Source organism: Chelonoidis abingdonii, chromosome 8 (genome assembly GCF_003597395.2).
Source record: "Chelonoidis abingdonii isolate Lonesome George chromosome 8, CheloAbing_2.0, whole genome shotgun sequence".
In the NCBI taxonomy this organism is placed as follows: Eukaryota; Metazoa; Chordata; order Testudines; family Testudinidae; genus Chelonoidis; species Chelonoidis abingdonii.
This window is the reverse complement of record NC_133776.1, coordinates 61696627-61715154: the sequence shown is the minus strand read 5'-3', so window position 1 is coordinate 61715154 and position 18528 is coordinate 61696627. Positions and strand designations below refer to the sequence as shown.

Here is an 18528-nt window from a genome sequence, read left to right as displayed (position 1 = left end):
CACGGTCGACCTCGCGGCCACATTCGCATCTCGTTTGCCGGACAGATACTCCTGTACAATCTGACTCATGCCAATCTCAGCGACGTGTATCCTGCAGTGCGCCAGATGAAGGACTCAAGTCAGTCGAGCTCCCCGCACGGTACGTAGTAAGGTCCCAGTTTCTCGCCGCTCGGCGGGTACCGTTATAGCTCCCTACCACTCTCCAGTACGCCCGGGCATCGAGCGTTGAGAACAGTGGTTGCCCTCCAGGTCGTATTGTGGACACCATGCGCTTCAGAACCACATCAGTCTCATCGAGGCTGGTTAGCAATCTACATCAGGAGCGTGCTCTGATGTCTCCAGCCACATATTCCCAGAGAGATAGAACCACAAGCCAATGACCTCCATCACTTCTTCTGGACAACAGTGCATACCACCAAGCCCAAGGTGCCCCATCAGTGGACTCAACGGTCGGCCCCGTCAAACACCAATACCCAGAACGACATAAGCGCCCTCCCCCCCCACCCCCCCCCCACGGCACGAATGAGCTCCAATACCATCTGCAGTCACCGAAGTTTCACCTGATGCAGATGATGCCCCTCAAGTACAGAAGCCACCACAGGACCCTTTGGTCCCAGGCCTCTCCTCCTCCTCCTCGCCGGATGAGGCAGTGGCGGGGAGATCTTCCTCAGGCCCTCCACCAATTGATCTCAGGGCCCATCAAGACCTTTTGAGGAGAGTGGCTCAGAATATGAACTTGCAGGTGGAGGAGGTCCCTGAAATAGAGGACCCGGTCATGGACATCCTATTGGCTGATGCACCTACTAGAGTCGCTCTTCTGTTCATCCTCACCATACAGGCTAATGCAGATACCATGTGGCAATCCCCAGCTTCAATTCTACCTACAGCAAGGGGAGTAGAGAGGAAATATATGGTCCCCTCAAAGGGGTATGAATATCTCTACACTCACCCACCTCCTTGCTCTCTAGTTGTCCAGTCGGTGAATGAAAGGGAGCGTCACGGTCAGCAAGCCCCGGCTCCTAAGTCAAAGGAGGCTAGGCATATGGGCCTCCTAGGCCACAAAATATACTCGGCCGGGGGCCTCCAACTTAGGATGGCAAACCAACAAGCCCTCCTATGTAGGTATAACTTTAACACTTGGGTGTCCTTGGGGAAGTTTACGGAGCTTCTTCCCCGGGAGTCCCGTCAAGAATTCATAGCCCTACTTGAGGAGGATAAAAAGGTAGCAAGAACCTCCCTCCAGGCCTCTCTGGATGCAGCGGACTCTGCAGTCAGAACTCTGGCTTCAGGAGTGACAACGAGGAGTATCTCCTGGCTCCAGGTATCAGGCCTTCCTCCTGAATTGCAACAAACCATTCAGGATTTACCCTTCGAAGGCCAGGGCCTTTTCTCAGACAAGACTGACCCCAAGTTGCAAAGTCTGAAGGACAATCGCGTTATAATGCGCTCACTGGGTATGCATACGCCAGTGACCCAACGCAGGACCTTCCGGCCCCAGCCACACCATCCTTATGCCCAGCCTAGGCCACATCAGGACGCTAACAGAAGGCGTGGCAGGGGGAATCGCCAGAGAAAATCTGGCCCTCAAGGAGCTCAAAATCAGGCATCCCCTAAACCACCAGCGGGGCCCAAGCAGAACTTTTGATGGAATGCCCAAGGACAGCCCACCAATTACCCTACCGGATCCTTCTCCTCCCTTTTTCAACCGCCTCTTCCAATTTCTCCCTGCCTGGTCCCAGCTAACTTCAGATTGTTGGGTCATGCGCACGGTGGAAGGGGGATACCACCTCTAGTTTGCTTCAACCCGCCTTCCCACCTCCTTACCCATCCCTCTTCAGGGACCCCTCTCACAAGCAATTCCTCTTACAAGAGGTCCAGTCGCTCCTAGCCATGGGAGCCATAGAGGAGCTGCCAGAGGACATGACAGGCAAGGGGTTCTATTCCTGCTACTTCTTAATCCCCAAGGCAAAGAGAAGTCTACAACCGATTCTAGACCTGTGAGAACTCAAAAAATTCATGACAAAACTGAAGTTCCGCATGGTATCTCTGGGGACCATTATCCCGTCCCTGGATCCGGGAGACTGGTATGACGCCCTCGATATGACGGACACGTATTTCCACATCGCAATCTATCCATCACACAGACGGTACCTCCGTTTTGTGGTCAACCATCAATACTGTCAGTTCACTGTACTTCTGTTTGACCTTTCTACAGCTCCGCGTCTCTTCACAAAATGCATGGCTGCAGTCGCTGCCTCCCTCTGGCATTGTCGGGTACACGTCTACCTGTATCTCGACGATTGGCTCAGTCGAGGGACTTCCCAGTTGCAAGTATCACAGCACCTGCACATCATCACAGACCTCTTCGGGAGCCTAGGCCTCACGATCAACACAGAAAAGTCTACTCTGACACCCACGCAGAGAATAGACTTCATCGGAGCAGTTCTGGACTCCAATCTGGCCAGAGCCTGCCTCCTGCAGTCGCGTTTTCAAGCAATGGCTTCAATAATCCAAAGTCTTCAAACCTTCCCGACAACATCGGTGCGCACCTGCCTCAGCCTAGTAGGTCACATGGCCTCCTGCACCTTCGTGACCAAGTACACGAGGCTACACCTCCATCCCTTCCAAACCTGGCATGCTTCAATATACCAACCACGCAGACACAGCCTGGACTCGGTGCTCACTATCCCCAGGAAGGTTCTGGGCTCCCTAACCTGGTAGCTAGACCCCACTCTAGTTTGTGCAAGGATGCCATTCCACCCACCACAACCCTCGATGGCCCTGACCACGGACACGTCATCTCTGGGTTGGGGTGCCCACCTCAGGGGCCTTCGCACTCAAGGCCTCTGGTCGCCCCAAGAACTGGCCTTACACATCAATGTGTGGGAGCTGAGAGCAGTCCGTCTACCATGCCAGGTGTTTCGAGACCATCTCCAAGGCTGTTGTATGTCAGTATTCACGGACAACACAACTGCCATGTTTTACATGAACAAGCAGGGTGGAGCATGCTCCTCCCTCCTTTGTCAAGAAGCCATCCACCTCTGGAACTTTTGCATAGCCCACTCAATCGAACTGGTAGCGTCTTTTCTCCCAGGAGTCCAGAACACTCTGGTGGAACACCTCAGCAGATCCTTCCTGTCTCACAAGTGGTCGATTCGTCCGGACATCATCCATTCTGTTTTCCGGAAGTGGGGGTTTCTCCACATAGACCTCTTTGCCTCCCGAGAGAACAGGAAATGCCAGGTGTTCTGCTCCTTCCAGGGACTCTCCCCAGGCTCCCTCTCAGACGCATTCCTGATCCTGTGGAAGAGGCACCTACTTTACGCCTTCCCACCGTTTCCGCTCATCCACAGAGTCCTACTCAAGCTCCGCAGGGACAGCGCCCACCTGGTCCTGATTGCTCCAGCGTGGCCGAGGCAGCACTGGTACACCATGTTGTTCGACCTCTCAGTGGCAGACCTGATCCCCTTGCCACTCTGGCCGGACCTCATAACATAGGACTTCGGCAGGCTTCACCATCCGGACCTGCAGTCCCTTCATCTCACAGCATGGTTGCTGCATGGTTGAGCCAGTCTGAGTTGCGTTGCTCTGCCTCGGTCCAACAGGTGCTCTTGGGCAGTAGGAAGTCTTCCACTAGGATGACATACTTCGCCAAGTGGAAACATTTCTCCTGCTGGTGCGCTCAGCGTAACTTAGTCCCTAGACAAGTGTCTGTTCCTACGGTCCTGGACTACCTCTGGTCCCTAAAAGAGCAGGGCCCAGCGGTCTCTTCCATAAAGATGCGTCTGGCAGCCATTTCCGCCTTCCACCCAAGGGAAAATGACCAATCAATCTTCTCTCATCCTATAGTTTCAAGGTTCCTCAAGGGATTGGAGCGTTTGTACCCTCAAGTCAGACGCCCGACCCCTACCTGGGATCTAAACCTGGTGCTAGCCAAGCTTATGGGTGCTCCTTTCGAGCCACTGGCCACCTGCTCACTGCTGTACCTTTCCTGGAAGACAGCCTTCCTCATCGCTATTACTTTGGCAAGACGAGTATCTGAGCTGCGGGGTTTGACAGCGGACCCCCCATATACGGTATTCCATAAGGACAAGGTACAGCTGCGACCAAACCTCTCTTTCCTCCCTAAGGTACTGTCCGCCTTTCATGTCAATCAAGAAATCTTCCTCCCAGTCTTCTTCCCGAAGCCGCACCCATCGCGTTGGGAACAACAGCTACACACCCTGGACGTCCGCAGGGTTTTCGCCTTTTTATATCAAGAGAACCAAACCCTTCCGAAGGTCACCTCAGCTCTTTGTAGCTGTCGCAGACCGGATGAAAGGCCTACAGTCTCTTCCCAATGAATTTCATCTTGGGTAACATCCTGCATCCGCACATGCTATGAATTGGATCACATTCTGGCTAGCCACCTCACTGCCCATTCTACTTGGGCGCAAGCTTCATCTGCTGCCTTCCTGGCCCATATCCCCATCCAGGAAATATGTCGGGCAGCTACCTGGTCATCGATTCACACCTTTGCCTCACATTAGGCATTGGTTCAACAGTCCAGAGATGATGCAGCATTTGGCTGAGCGGTTTTGCATTCTGCAACATCTCACTCCGACCCCACCACCTAGGTAAGGCTTGGGAATCACCTAATTGGAATCGATATGAGCAAGCACTCGAAGAAGAAAAGATGGTTACTCACCTTTGTAACTGTTGTTCTTCGAGATGTGTTGCTCATATCCATTCCAAACCCTCCCTCCTTCCCCTCTGTCGGAGCATCCAGCAAGAAGGAACTGAAGGGCCGTTGGGTCGGCAGAGATATATATCGAGTGCCATAACAGCACCACTCCAGGGGGCGACCCAGCTGACCCACCGAGTGTTGCTAGGGTAATGGTCTTCTGACAAACGTGCACGTGGCACACACACACCTAATTGGAACGTATATGAGCAACACATCTCGAAGAACAACAGTTACAAAGGTGAGTAACCGTCTTTTCTTCTTCAGTTGCAATCCCTCCCAGTTTGGTATCATCTGCAAACTTAATAAGCGTACTTTCTATGCCAACGTCTAAGTCGTTGATGAAGATATTGAACAGAGCCAGTCCCAAAACAGACCCCTGCGGAACCCCACTTTTTATACCTTTCCAGCAGGATTGGGAATCATTAATATTATTCCAGGGGAGCCTCTGTTATCCTTCTTCCCCAAAGTGATTGTGACCCAAACACAACACTGCACTGAAACACCAATACAAAGAACATCTACAGAACTAGGAAACTACAATATTGGAGAGCACAGGAATTGCCTTTATTGTTCCCAGAGGGTGCTCCACCCATGCTCCACGCTGAGACCCTGCCCCCACTCCGCCTCTTCCCCTGAGGCCCCATCCTCACTCCGCCTGTTCCCCCTCCCCACTGACTCCACTCTCGCTGCTCTCTGCCCTCCCCCGCAGGGCCGGCTTTAGGCCAATTCAACCAATACCCCTGAATCGGGCCCCACCTCTAAGAGGGCCCCGCGCCCAAGCCCCAGTTCGGCGTACCGGCAAGAGCCGGTGCACTGTGCTGGGGTGGCCTGGCTTTAAATTGCCACGAGAGCCCCACTGCTGGAACCCTGGGGTAGGGCTGCAGGGCTCTGGGGGCTATTTAAAAAGTCCGGGGTTCCCCTGCTTCTACAGCCCCGGCCCTTTAAATAACCGCTGGAGCCCCACCGCTTCCCCAGGCTCCCATGGCTATTTAAAGGGCCAGAGCAATAGAAGCAGGGGAGCCCTGGGCCCTTTAAATAGCCCCCAGAGCCCTGGAGTAGCAGGGAGCTCTGGGAGCTATTTAAAGAGCTGCGGGAGCCCCCCTCCCCCACAGCTCCCTCGGCTATTTAAGGGGCGGTGGAAGCAGGGCAGCCCCAGGCCCTTTAAATAGCCCCCAAACCCCTGGCTGCTGCAGCTGCTACCCCGGTCGGAGAGGGAGGAGGAGGGGGCACTCACGGTACAGGGTGGGCTGTACCCCCTGTACCCACATCCCCTGCCCACAGCCAGCCCCTGCTGCACCCCCTGCCCTGCCTGCACCAGCCCGTCTGCAGCCAGTCCCACACCCCCTGCCCTGCCTCCAGCCCCGCAACCCCTGCCCTGCCTGCACCAGCCCCTGTATCCAGCCAGCCCCGCACCCTCTGCCCTGTCTCCACCCAACCCCTGCTGCACCCCCCTGCCTGAAGCCAGCCAGTCCCACACTCCTCTGTTTCCAGCCCTGCCAACCCATGCCTCACCCCCCCGTGGCCCTACCTGAAGCCAGCCAGCCCACCCCACCCTTTTCCAGCCAGCCCCGCACCCCTTGCCCTGCCTGCAGCCAGACCCTACCTCCAGTCAGCCCCTGCCCTGCCTCCAGCCAGTCTCATCATGTCCACTGGTGCCCTGCAGTTCCCAGGGCAGTAACCCTGCACACCTACTTCAATGAAGGGGGGCAGGGAGCAGCTGGGACCCACATATGTGCACACTGGGCTAGGGTGACCAGACAGCAAGTGTGAATAATAGGGACAGGGGGTGAGGGGTAATAGGATCCTCTATAAGAAAAAGACCCAAAAATCGGGACTGTCCCTATAAAATCAGGATATCTGGTCACCCTAGCACACCCCCAGGGAGTTGCGGGGACCCACACATGTGAAACGGAGCTCATTTCTAGTTCAGGCCTATCTTTTTAAAAAAAACTTTAGGTAGGGTTAACATACATCCGTATTTTCCCGGACATGTCCATCTTTTTGGTTCTTAAATCGCCATTCGGGAGGAAAATACGGACGTATGGTAACCCTATTGGTACAAAAAATACACACTGTGGCACATCCCTTAAATCAGAACTTTTTATAGGGAACTGGTTGCTAAGAAATGAAAGGCTTTTTTAAACATTTTTTTTAAGTCATCCCTGCCGGGGCCCTGCCGAAAACATTTGAATTGGGCCCCGCACTTCCTAAAGCCAGCCCTGCTCCCCTGAGTGCTGTCCGACAGCCGCCAAGCTGCTGATCAGCAGCCCCGCCGAACAGCTCCGGCTGGGAGGTGCTGAGCACCCCTTATTGTTTTTCCATGGGTGCTTGAGACCTGGAGTACCCACAGAGTCAATGCCTATGTTGCAGAGGTCATCACTAAACATGACAGTGGTATCTAAGACACTTTAATAAGAAACCTAGGCAGCATCACCAATGTGGGGTTGCCATTGACAAATGCTGACTGTTTCACTTGCTACCATTTGATTTATTTCTGTTATCAATAGTCCTTAGACAGTATTTTCATAGTATAAATGTGCAAAAATAGTAAATTTAAACAATTTGTGGTTAGTGTTTGTTTCTGTGTATGCAAATTAGTCTGGAGAATAGCCCTCAGTTAGGACAAGACTTCTGGAAAGTTTCATTGTCCAATCATCAGTCCAGCTTGCTTGCTAGCATATATATACCTGCCCCTGGAAATTTCCACTACATGCATCTGACGAAGTGGGTATTCACCCACGAAAGCTCATGCTCCAAAACGTCTGTTAGTCTATAAGGTGCCACAGGATTCTCTGCTGCCTGTGCATGGAAGAGTGCCTGGCAGTTTTGCTAGAGAAGGGAAAGTATTTCTTCCTGCCCCCTCACATAACAAAAGCAGGTAAATTGGTTTTGCTTAAATATTTAAAAAAAGAAATCACCTTCAGGCTGAGAATAAGCCTGGAAAATTTCAACTGGAAAGAGAAGTGATGAAAAAGTTATGAGCACATGAAAGAGGATTCTCATGGAAATCTGACTAACTATAGTCTTACTAGCATAAGCAAGTAATATAACAGGCTATACAGATTTTTAATTTTATTTGAAAATAAAATTAATTAAAACTATTTTGCAGATTCACATGGAATGCATCGGGGGAGGGGGAAGAGAGTTCTAATTTTATATTTTGTATGTAGGTCAAATATCAGCCATTCAGGTTCACTTCAGATTCAGTGGAGCCATTAGTGCTGCTTAAAAATCAGGCTTCAAAGTACTCCTCAGGGACTGTGGGAAGTATTCCAGGAAGTTTGATCTCTCCAACTTGGAAAGCACAGAACAGTAATTCAGTTCAGATCAAACACATGCTATATACTTGTGTTGGGGTGGATGATCACCCATTTCGGCTGCTTCACTGTGGGGGATATTCCAGCTGGAAAACACAGGCTACCATAGAGGGAAGGTTCCCCAGACACAGAGAGCAAGGTGGCAACACACCTGAGGCTACCTTCCAGGCGCATCTCTGCAGGGACTGGGAGAAGGTGAGGAGGGAGGGAAAGGAAGGCTGATGAAAATGATAAATAGTCCTTATATGGCAGACAGGTGAGATGGGAGGATAGGAAGGATGGTGCAGCAGACAGGTCACAGGAGAGGCAATTCCCAGCTCAACCACAGGCCTTGTGCAAGTCACTTAAATCTCCCCTGCTGCTTGGTTCTGCACCTATACGATGAGGTAACAGCTGTGGCGCTGAAAGCCCCAAATGATTGTGAGGTGTCCAGATAGCCCGGGACAGATGACTAGATATAGAGCTTTGGCCAACAGGGCCAGGAGAGGGGAGACTGACTGGTGCGCTTCAGTGGTGCTAGGGAGTTTATTGCTGGTACTGCCGGAGAAGGCTGTCCCCAGCGCAGATCCTGCAATGCCATCGGTTAGCAGGAGACCAACAGAGGAAGGGGGACAGATGCTGTCAGGATTGACCTGACGGGGCCAACGAGCAGCATGCAGTTGGTACCTGTCGGAAGTAGGAGCTGGGGAAAGGGAAGTTCCCGGGGCACATCACAGCTAGCAGGACAGAACACGCCATGCCTGGGAGCATCAGGCCCCAGGACCATTATCCCTAGAAAGACTCACATGAACTGCATTGTACAAGGCTGGTTAGCTCACCCCATCTGATCAGAATGCCTCAGCCACACCGACATCGGCTTCAATCTCTGCAGTGAGGATGTCTACCCCTCCCCCACTGTGCCTCCAGCCCATCCTGGTTAGATCAGGATACAGCTCCCAGGGGCAGATGGAGCCTCCAGATTTAATGGGTGCACTATACTGTAGCTACAGGCGGCACCAATCACCTGCAGCAGCACCCTCCACCCCAGTACTGATCCCAGCCCAATGTGGAGGGGAGGGCCCAGGCCTAGCTAGAGAGAGACTGAGCAGTGGTGGCTCTGGGCTTTGTGACATGGCACACTGGTCACAGCACCTCTTGGGTTCGGCACCCTTGGTTTCATGATTTTTCCAGGCCCCTGTGCATTTCCTGCAGTCTAAGCAAGCAGCATGAACCCAGAAATTCTGCCATGGCCTTTGGAGCTCAGCTCCACCACAGTCAGTACTGCTTCTACGGATGGAGTCGGCACAACTCCTGGAAGAGCCAGTGTACACCGAGACATACGGGGACAGAGAAGGAACCTACCCTGCGATCCGTTTAATTGACCCTTTCCATCTTCGCAGCAAGTCTAGCTGACAGGTTCATCTGCTCATTTTTCTGCCTCTAATAAAGAGGAGACGGCGGCTTATGGGAGATTATAGGGGCTGAGCAGAAAGGAAGGCAGTCGAGCACGGAGATGCAGCCATGCTGCCAGATAGGTTACTGACCTCAGCACTTAGTCAGCTATTCGCCAGGCAGTGTGTGTGTTCTGACCAAGTGCCATTGAGTAACCTTCATTTTCCGGGCCTTATCTCATGAAACAAGAGCCAATTGTGGAGTCACCCCAACAAAGCTTTGGACAAGCCAACCTGGGGAGGGCTGGTAGTAATACCGCCACTAGTGCTAGACAGACCGACCACCCCCAGAGACAAAGAAAGGCAACAGACGACTTTTGTCGTTACGGGATAAATAAAGGCTGCCAAATCTATTCAGTGCAGAGAAACTAAGGAACGCATAACTAGGCACTGAATGGCTGGGGAATGGGAGTGTGGATTGAGGAAAAACAGAGAGACAAGGCTCCCATTGGTTAATAAACCAAGAACTTTAATCCAGGGCCTGGCCAATGTAGCAAGAAACCCTGAAGCCCAATGATAAACTGCCTGGGGCTTGAGGGCCAAATCTAACTTGCATAGTCATTGCTGTACCACAATTTTAAATGCACGCCACCATATTCACACCTGGACTGGGATCTGCTGTTTGTAGCAGAGTGCCCCTAGATGATCTGCTTAGTCCAGCTCGCCCTGCAGTCCTAGATGGAAGGCACTGGTCCCATCTAGCCCTGGGGACAAAGCTGGGATTCCAGCTTCAAATACAGAAGGACATTTCCTCACGTGCAATGCATGCAGACACAAGTCCCATTCAGGGGGATTACACAGCATGCCTGCATCAGGGAGGGAACAGATGCACCCCCAATTGCAGGGAGTGAATCGGGCGAGAGTACACCTCTAATTTCAATGACACTTCACCACTGATCTGTGTCGAGTCAGACAAACCTCACTTCCAATAATCCTTCATTGCAGAAATTACAGTCAGCCAATAGACATAGCAAGGGTCTGCACGCAGGACCCATTGCTGGGGCAGGGAGATCAGCAGCTTGGAAGATCCAGGATCTGGGAAATCTGCAGGGACGTGCACGGAAGATTTTTCAGTAGGAGAATCTCCGCAATAAATCTAAGCAAATCCCTGAAATTCCTGGGTCCACTAGCCACAGCCAGCACCAGATCTCATAAGTCCCTGCACCCAGTGCCCAGCTCCAGTACTAGCTTCTCCATTACCCTGAAACTCCCCACCCATGCCCTCCCCACCCATACCCATTGCCCCGAACCAGCCCTGCACTCTCTATTGCATGGACATTCTTGGTGCTGCTGCCCAGAACCACCATTGCATTCTCTATTACACACAACGACCCCCTCTAATTTGGGGCACGGGGAGGCTTGCTCTGTACTTTGTGGGCTCTATGGTTTTGTTAGCACGCCTGAGGACTGAACTCGTGACATGCAGATCAGCAGAAAATGAACAACTTTCTTGCAATCATACAAGCAGGATCTCTCTTTCATGTGGTTCGCTTAACGCTCTAGCTGCAAATGGTCTGGAGATTTCACTGCTAAAGGATCACACAGCTTTCATTAACCTATGGACCTTCTAAAGCCTGGAGGGTTCGTTAGGTGTAAATAAGAGTCTGACTGGGACATCTGGAACTGATTTAGCTTTAAAAATACTCTACTGGAAAACCACGGTCCCTACAAGGAACCGTGTCCAACTCTCAGCATGCAGCAGCCTTCCTCGTGGCAGTAAGGCTCTACCACTGAACCAGGTGGCCAAAGAGCAACAGTTCATGGCATTCCACCCTTTGACCCATGACACTTCACCATAGAGCTGAGGCCCACTACAACTACAGCTCCCAGCATGCAATGCTTCATCATGTTCCCAGCTGGTACCTGCTCTGTTTCCTGCACAATTCGGCCACCCCTGGTTTAGGGCGAGCCCAGCAAGCCACAAAGGAGCCTTCCCAGCTCACACCACTCGTTTTGGGAAAGCCAGTTACTCTTACCTTGAGCTTCTCAAATCGATCACTCAGTGACGCCACCTGGTGGTCCCGGTGGCGTCCCACCAGTTTGCATAAGGCACAGATCAGCTGGTCATCCACAACACAGTACATGTTCACTTTCTCATTCTCATGCTCCAAGCAAGTGAGTCCTCGGAAGTGTGTGTCCGGCACGGGCTCCACCAGGCGGTGGCTGGTGAATGGCTTCTTGTTAGGGTGTGTGGCCCGGAGGCAGCGGTCACAGTAGGACACCTCACAGGTTATGCAGGTCTTCACTGCATCCCGCGGCGGGTCCTGCTCACAGAACTGACATGCTATCCTTTCACTGGACATGGCAGGGGTCTTGCGGTACGTTCTCTCTCGGCGGCTCTCGCTAGGGGAGTTGGGGCCACTCAGAGAAGCCTTTTGGAAGCGATCTATAATGTTCTGCAGGGTCACATTCCGCTTGAGGCCCTCTAGGCCGTGGTGGTTAAGGGAGATGACATACCTGCAGGTGGGGCACTGGAATGCTGTGATGGGCTCTATTGACTCGCTGGAGGAGCAGCTGGACACCAGGATGCGATGGGCACAACTGAAGCACAGGCTGTGAGCACACGGCAGCAACAGAGGGTCTTCGAATAACTCCAAGCAGATTGGGCAGGTCAATTCCGACTCCAGTGTTTCCATCTTTAGTTAAAACAATCCTGCTTCAGCATCAAAAACCAGGGAAGCTGGTCAGATACCTACAAGAGAGAACAGGAGAAAGGAGCAGCATGAAAGCAAGCCACTCAATACAAGAGACATCAGGAACTACATTAGCATCAGCAAAAGGAAAGATAGCAGTGACTCCTTCCTGCCTGAAACTGAGACCAGACATTTTCTTGGGGAAAGGAGAGAGGGATGCAGCCAGTGTGGATCTTAAATGCACTGCATTCACATGAGCATGGCAGGGGATGGTCCAAAACCTTCCATCACGTCCTCAAGATCATATTCATACAAAGTTGAGACATTGACTCACAGTTTGCAGGAATATTTTCAGACAGGAAATTGGGGGTGGGAAAAAAGAGCCAACTCTGCTATAAAGCTTTCCCTCTCGCCTGAGAAGGAAGCCTGGGACAGTAATGCAAAAAGCTAAGGCAAGGTAAACTGCACAATTTCACTGCAGAAGACAAGAAACAGAGGGGATCGTGCCTGTCTTGTGTGCATGAGAATTCTGGTGTACATCAAGGAGGAAAAACAAGCAGCAATGATAAAACCCTAAACATTTTCTCTACTGATTAGAAAGCACCTACTTTTCAGTGAAGGATCCTGTTACTGTATGTCTCCTGGGTGCTGCCAGACGTGGGACTGCAGTGCTACACAGCAGCAGCTCATTGCCTTTTGGCAGCAGACGGTGCATTACGACTGGTATCCATCATTGTCATACTCCTGGGTGCTCTTTTAGCCGACCTCGGTGAGGAGTGACTCAGCCAGGTCATTCCCATCTTCTGCTGAGCACCCAGGAGATGATGATGGCTAGCAGTCGTACTGCACCATCTTCTGCTGAGCACCCAGGAGATGACGATGGCTAGCAATCATAATGCACCATCTTCTGCTGAGCACCCAGGAGATGACGATGGCTAGCAGTCGAACTGCACCATCTGCTGCCACCCTAAAGGTGTAAAAGACAGATGGAGTTGATCAAAACAAGAAATAGACCCGATTTGTTTTGTATTCATTTGCTCCCCCCTCCGTGAAATCAACGGCCTGGTAAACCCAGGGTTTGGGTTCAATCTTTGAGGGGGCCATTCCATGTGACAGTTGTTTGTGTTTCTCCGTGATACAAAGCCATCCCCTTTGTTGATTTTAATTCCGTGTAAGCCATGTCGTCAGTCGCCCCTCCCTCCGTCAGAGCAATGGCAGACAATCGTCTCATGCCTTTTTTCAGTGCAGACACCATAGCACTGAGGAGATGGAGCCCGTTCAGATCACCGCGGCAGTAATGAGCACTGTAAACACCACGTGCATTATCCTGACGTATATGCAGAACTGAAACCTGCCAAAGCAAAACCAGGAGAGGCAATGGCAGTGCGGTGACGAGAGTGATGAGGACATAGACATGGACATAGACTTCTCGCAAAGTACAGGCCCCGGCAATGTGCACATCATGGTGTTAATGGGGCAGGATCATGCCCTGAAATGCCAATTCTAGGCCCAGGAAAGAAGCACAGACTGGTGGGACCGCATAGTGTCGCAGGTCTGGGATGATTCCCAGTGGCTGCAAAACTTTTGCATGTGTAAGGGCACTTCCATGGAAATTGTGACTTGCCTTCCCCTGCCCTGAAGCACCAGAATACGAAGATGAGAGCAGCCCTGAGTGGGCAAATCTACTGTGGGAGCTGCTGTGATCCAAGCAGCCAACAATATCAAAGAGCTGGTGATATCAAGGGTAGCGACTCTGGGAAATGCGCAGGTTATAGTGGATGGCTTTGCTGCAATGGGATTTCCTAACTGTGGTGGGGAGATGGACAGCACCCATGTCCCTATCTTGGCATCGGAGCACCAAGACAGTGAGTACATAAACCAAAAGGGGTATTTTTCAATGATGCTGCAAGCACTGGTGGATCACAAGGGATGTTTCACCAACACCAACATGGGATGACCTGGAAAGGAACATAATGCTAGCATCTTCAGGAACTCTGGTCTGTTTCAAAAGCTGCAGCAAGGAACTTTCTTCCCAGACCAGAAAATAACTGTTGGGGAGGTTGAAATGCCTATAGTTATCCTTGGGGACCCAGCCTACCCCTTAATTCCATGGCTCATGAAGCCATACACAGGCAGCCTGGACAGTAATCAGGAGCTGTTCAACTGTAGGCTGAGCAAGTGCAGATGGTGGTAGAATGTGCATTTGGACGTTTAAAAGCACGCTGGTGCAGTTTACTGACTCGGATAGACCTCAGCGAACCCAATATTCCCATTGTTATTACTGCTTGCTGTGCGCTCTGCAATATCTGTGAGAGTAAGGGGGAGGTGTTTATGGTGGGGTGGGAGGTTGAGGCAAATTGCCTGGCCGCTGATTACGCGCAGCCAGACACCAGGGCGGTTAGAAGATTAAAGGAGGGCGTGGTGCACATCAGAGCTGCTTTGAAAACCAAACAGGAAATGAAATTCAAAAGTTCATGGGCCTTTTCCTGTCTACCTGGCCAGTGCATCTGAGTTGAGAGCACTGTCCAGACCAGTCACAATGGAGCACTCTGGGATAGCTCCCAGAGGCCAATACCGTTGAATTGCGTCCATACTACCCTAAACTCAACCTGGGAAGGGCGATTTCAGCGCTAATCCCCTCATCGGAGGTGGAGTAAAGAAATCACTTTAAAGAGCCCTTTAAGTCGAAAAAAAGGGCTTCATCGTGTGGACGGGTCCAGGGTTAAATCGAGGTAATGCTGCTAAATTCGACCTAAAATCATAATGTAGACCAGACCTGAGTAGCAGCTTACCCATCCCTCCCAGCCCCAAACCCAACCTTCTCCCGCCCCTCAGACCAGGTCAGCTGCCTTCAACAAAAGTGCTTAAAACAGGCAATTAGCAGAATTTAGATGGTAGTTCTCCTCAGATAGCTGAAAAAAAGCATAAGTGATGCTCTGACATGCATTGACACTCTCTACGTTATTAACAGGCTTGGCAGAAGTTTGTGGGTTTTGATCATTTTGACAGATAATATTGATGTTTATTTTCATCCATTTTTTAGGTTTTTTCACAGTTGCTCAACATTATGGGAAGAGGTCACACACCAGGGGAGCAAGACAATAATGATATAATGGCAGTAGACATTGAAAGTCAGAAAGTTAAAGCTCTATAACCATTAAAACACAAATCAGCATGATCACATGTCAAAATATACAACGGAAACATCCCTAAATACTCAGAAGTTCTCAAGTGGCATTTTTCTTACTTTTTGATTATTACTGCTGGAAATACTTTTTGTTCAGTTTGTGTGTGTACTGTGAAACTGATGTGTACCAACACTCACCATTACAAATCTAATCCTTCCAAGTCTAATTATTAATCACCTACTGGATGAGCAATGGCTATCTGCAGTGGATGTTGCCTGGTAAAACCACTTCCAGACCTCACACCAGCTTCTTTTCCAGGTGGAAATTTTCACTTCCGAAACATGCCAGAATAATGGACTGCAGGCAGTAAGGAGAGGAAAAAACAAGTTGACCCAAGTGTTCCTATGCCTGGCATGATGCAGAGTGACAGAGGCTAATCACCAAGCAGGGGCACTGCGGTAGGCTGCGAGACAGTCTGGCTGTGTATAGCTGACACGTGCTCCCACTAGTTCTGTTCTGTGTTAAAAAGGAGTGCCCTGCATTGCTGGCAAACCAATAAATGGTTAGTCATCTTCTCTGCTCCCCTGCTGGGAGTGGGGAGATGAAACTGTATGAAGGGTACATTCACAGAGCACGGTCTCGGTAAAAACTTATATGCCTTCTAGGTCTAACTCACTCTTTCAGGTTGACTCTGGTGTGAACCACCTAACACGAGGAAGACAGAGCAATTACTGATCTGGGAAACAGTTGGGCTGGTAGAGGCCCTCCAAAGCACAATGCTCTGAGCTGGCTATTGAAGAGAATAGCTGGAAGGAGCTGGTTATGTGCCAAGCTGTCATGGCACTGCCGTGTCTCAGAGGGACAGGCAGGATGCGCACATGGCCGACCTGGGGGGTTTCTTACTCCTGGTATGTGCATGGCAGGTGTGGGGAACACTTGCCCAGGGCAAGACACACAGACTCCTGTTCCTCTCCTTCTCCTTCCAGGAGGGCAAAGGGAAACTGCCTGTGGGTAACTTAGTGCTGGCTGACCCTGTGCGAGGGAGCAGGAGTGCTGCCTACTGCTAGGTGCTCTCCCCTACCCCCCACCCCCCACATAGCTGTCTTTGTTTGCCAGGGAGGCTCCTCATTAGCCCCATGGCCTCCCCCTGCCTTCCTGTGCTTTCTCCCTGCCCGTCAGCCCAGCAGTGGGACTCTCCACTGAGCAATGGGGCAGCTGTTTCCCACCCTCCCACAGGGCAGCTCCTCCAGCCCCCACCAAGTCTGGGCCATTCTGAAAGAGCAGCCAGCCCTTTTCTATGGGCAGGCCCAGCCTCTTCTGCCCAGGGGCGCAGCAGTTGGGCATGGCCGTAGATAGCCACCCAGAGGGGGGCTCTCAGCAGAAACCCCACCAGTAAAAGGAGAGGTCAGTTATCCAGCCTGCCCTTTGCCTTCAAAATTAGGAGAAAACCAGCCAACAACCCAGCCCTAGTCATTCCATCTTGGCACCAGCTGTTCCCTTGGTCTGTCACACCCCTAAGATGTTTGCTGTCACGGAGTCCCTCGGCGAAGCTCTGGAACTGCTCCCCACAAAGCCAGTCAGGACTTTGGGGAGCCTCTTCTCCCTTGGAGCACACTGTTTTCAGGGCAAGAAGCTCACACGTCTTCACCTCCTGGGTCTCTCCTTGGAGCATTCAGCATCCTCTGCCCCTCCGTGCACTTCCCACAGCGAGCCCACCCAGGCGGGGTCCTGGGGAAGCCACAGGGTCCTGCACCCCCACTTCGCAGTCAGACATGACTCTCAGCCAGCCAATAAAACAGAGGTTTATTAGATGATAGGAACACAGTCTAAAACAGAGCTTGTAGGTACAGAGAATGGAACCCCTCGGCTGGGTCGATTCTGGGGGGCCGTGAGCCAGACCCCCACATCTGTACTTCACTCCTCATCCCCAGCCAGCTCCAGACTGAAAACCCTTCCAGCCCCTCCTCCTCTCCTTAGTTCCTTTCCAGGGCCAGGAGGTCACCTGATCTGCCTCCCACACATTTAGCATCCCCTTGCAGGGAGGGAAGGGCCTGGCCATTAGTTGCTAGGCGACAGAGGGTCGGCCAGGAACTGAGGCCCCCACACAGTATTCAGAGAAAACATTAAGAACAGTCCCAGTTCGCCACACTTGTAAACATCCTCCCACGCACTACTCGAGGTGCCACATTTCTAGTGGTGGGCAGGTGGCTGTTTGTTTACTCCTGTGTCTGCGGCAGCAGCACTGTCAGTGATAAATGCACAGCCATGGGAATGGAGGAAACTCATTAATATCTGCTAGAGAGCAGCGGGCGCTTTCTCACACAGCTTTTTAATATTAAATCTAAATCATCACATTTGATTACTCTTATTACATCTTAGCAACAAAGTAACTTTAAAATCTATTTAGACTCAAGAGAACACAGTCCTTAGCATCGACATAGCAGAGTGCTCGACAGGCAATGACTCGGTCACCCTTACAAGTTCCTGAGAGGCAGGTAAGGAGGAGTTATTTCAGAGATGGAGAAAATGAGGCATAAAGGAGTTAGAGACGTGTCCAGAGAGCAAATTGGTGACAAATGAGATTAGAACTCAGCTTCCTGGATTCCAGCCCCATGCTCAATCCACTAGACTATAGCACCTTTCATTGCCCCTACAAAACCCTATAATGTGGTCTAAGTAAAATCTGTTTCTCAGTATAACATCCCTGACTCTGAAAGAATTAATAGACTAAATCAGTGGTTTTCAATTTTTTTTCATTTGCAGACCCCTAAAAATTTTCAAACAAAGTTGTAGACCCCTTTGGAAATCTTAAGCATAGTCTGTGGACCCCCAGGAATCCATGAACCACAGGTTGAAAACCACTGCACTAAGTCATTCCTTTGGGAAGATCTTGGTAACAAAGCCTCTGATTACACTTAGAGTAATGGGGCACTTTGACATCAGAGGCAATGATCCAAAGTACATCACTGCAACGAAACACTTCTCTCTCTCAGGCCAGGTCTACACTGCGACTTTAAATCGGTTTAATGGCCGATATACCGATTTAACGCTGTACCTGTTCACATGACGTCGTCATTAATATCGAGTTAAACGGCTCCTTAAATCGATTTCAGAACTCCTCCCCGAGAGGAGTAGCGCTAAATTCGATATTAACAGTTCGGATTACGGTGAGCTATTGGCCTCCGGGCGGTATCCCAGAGTGCAGCACTGACCGCTCTGGACAGCAATCTGAACTCGGATGCAGCGGGCAGGTAAACAGGAAAAGCCCCGCGAACTTTTGAATTACATTTCCTG

The 18528-nt window shown here is 51.2% G+C and overlaps 1 protein-coding gene across 3 annotated transcripts in view; it reads right to left on the bottom strand.

Annotated features, from left to right (window-relative positions):
- Positions 1 to 18528, bottom strand: part of MID2 (midline 2) — a 416243-nt gene that overhangs the window by 332079 nt on the left and 65636 nt on the right. For all 3 annotated transcript variants that reach the window (XM_075068687.1, XM_032773776.2, XM_032773777.2), the window contains exon 2: positions 11450 to 12165. In XM_075068687.1, the coding sequence (XP_074924788.1) occupies positions 11450 to 12109 (660 nt within the window). In that variant the 5' untranslated portion in view covers positions 12110 to 12165. The remainder of the gene's footprint in view (positions 1 to 11449; positions 12166 to 18528) is intronic.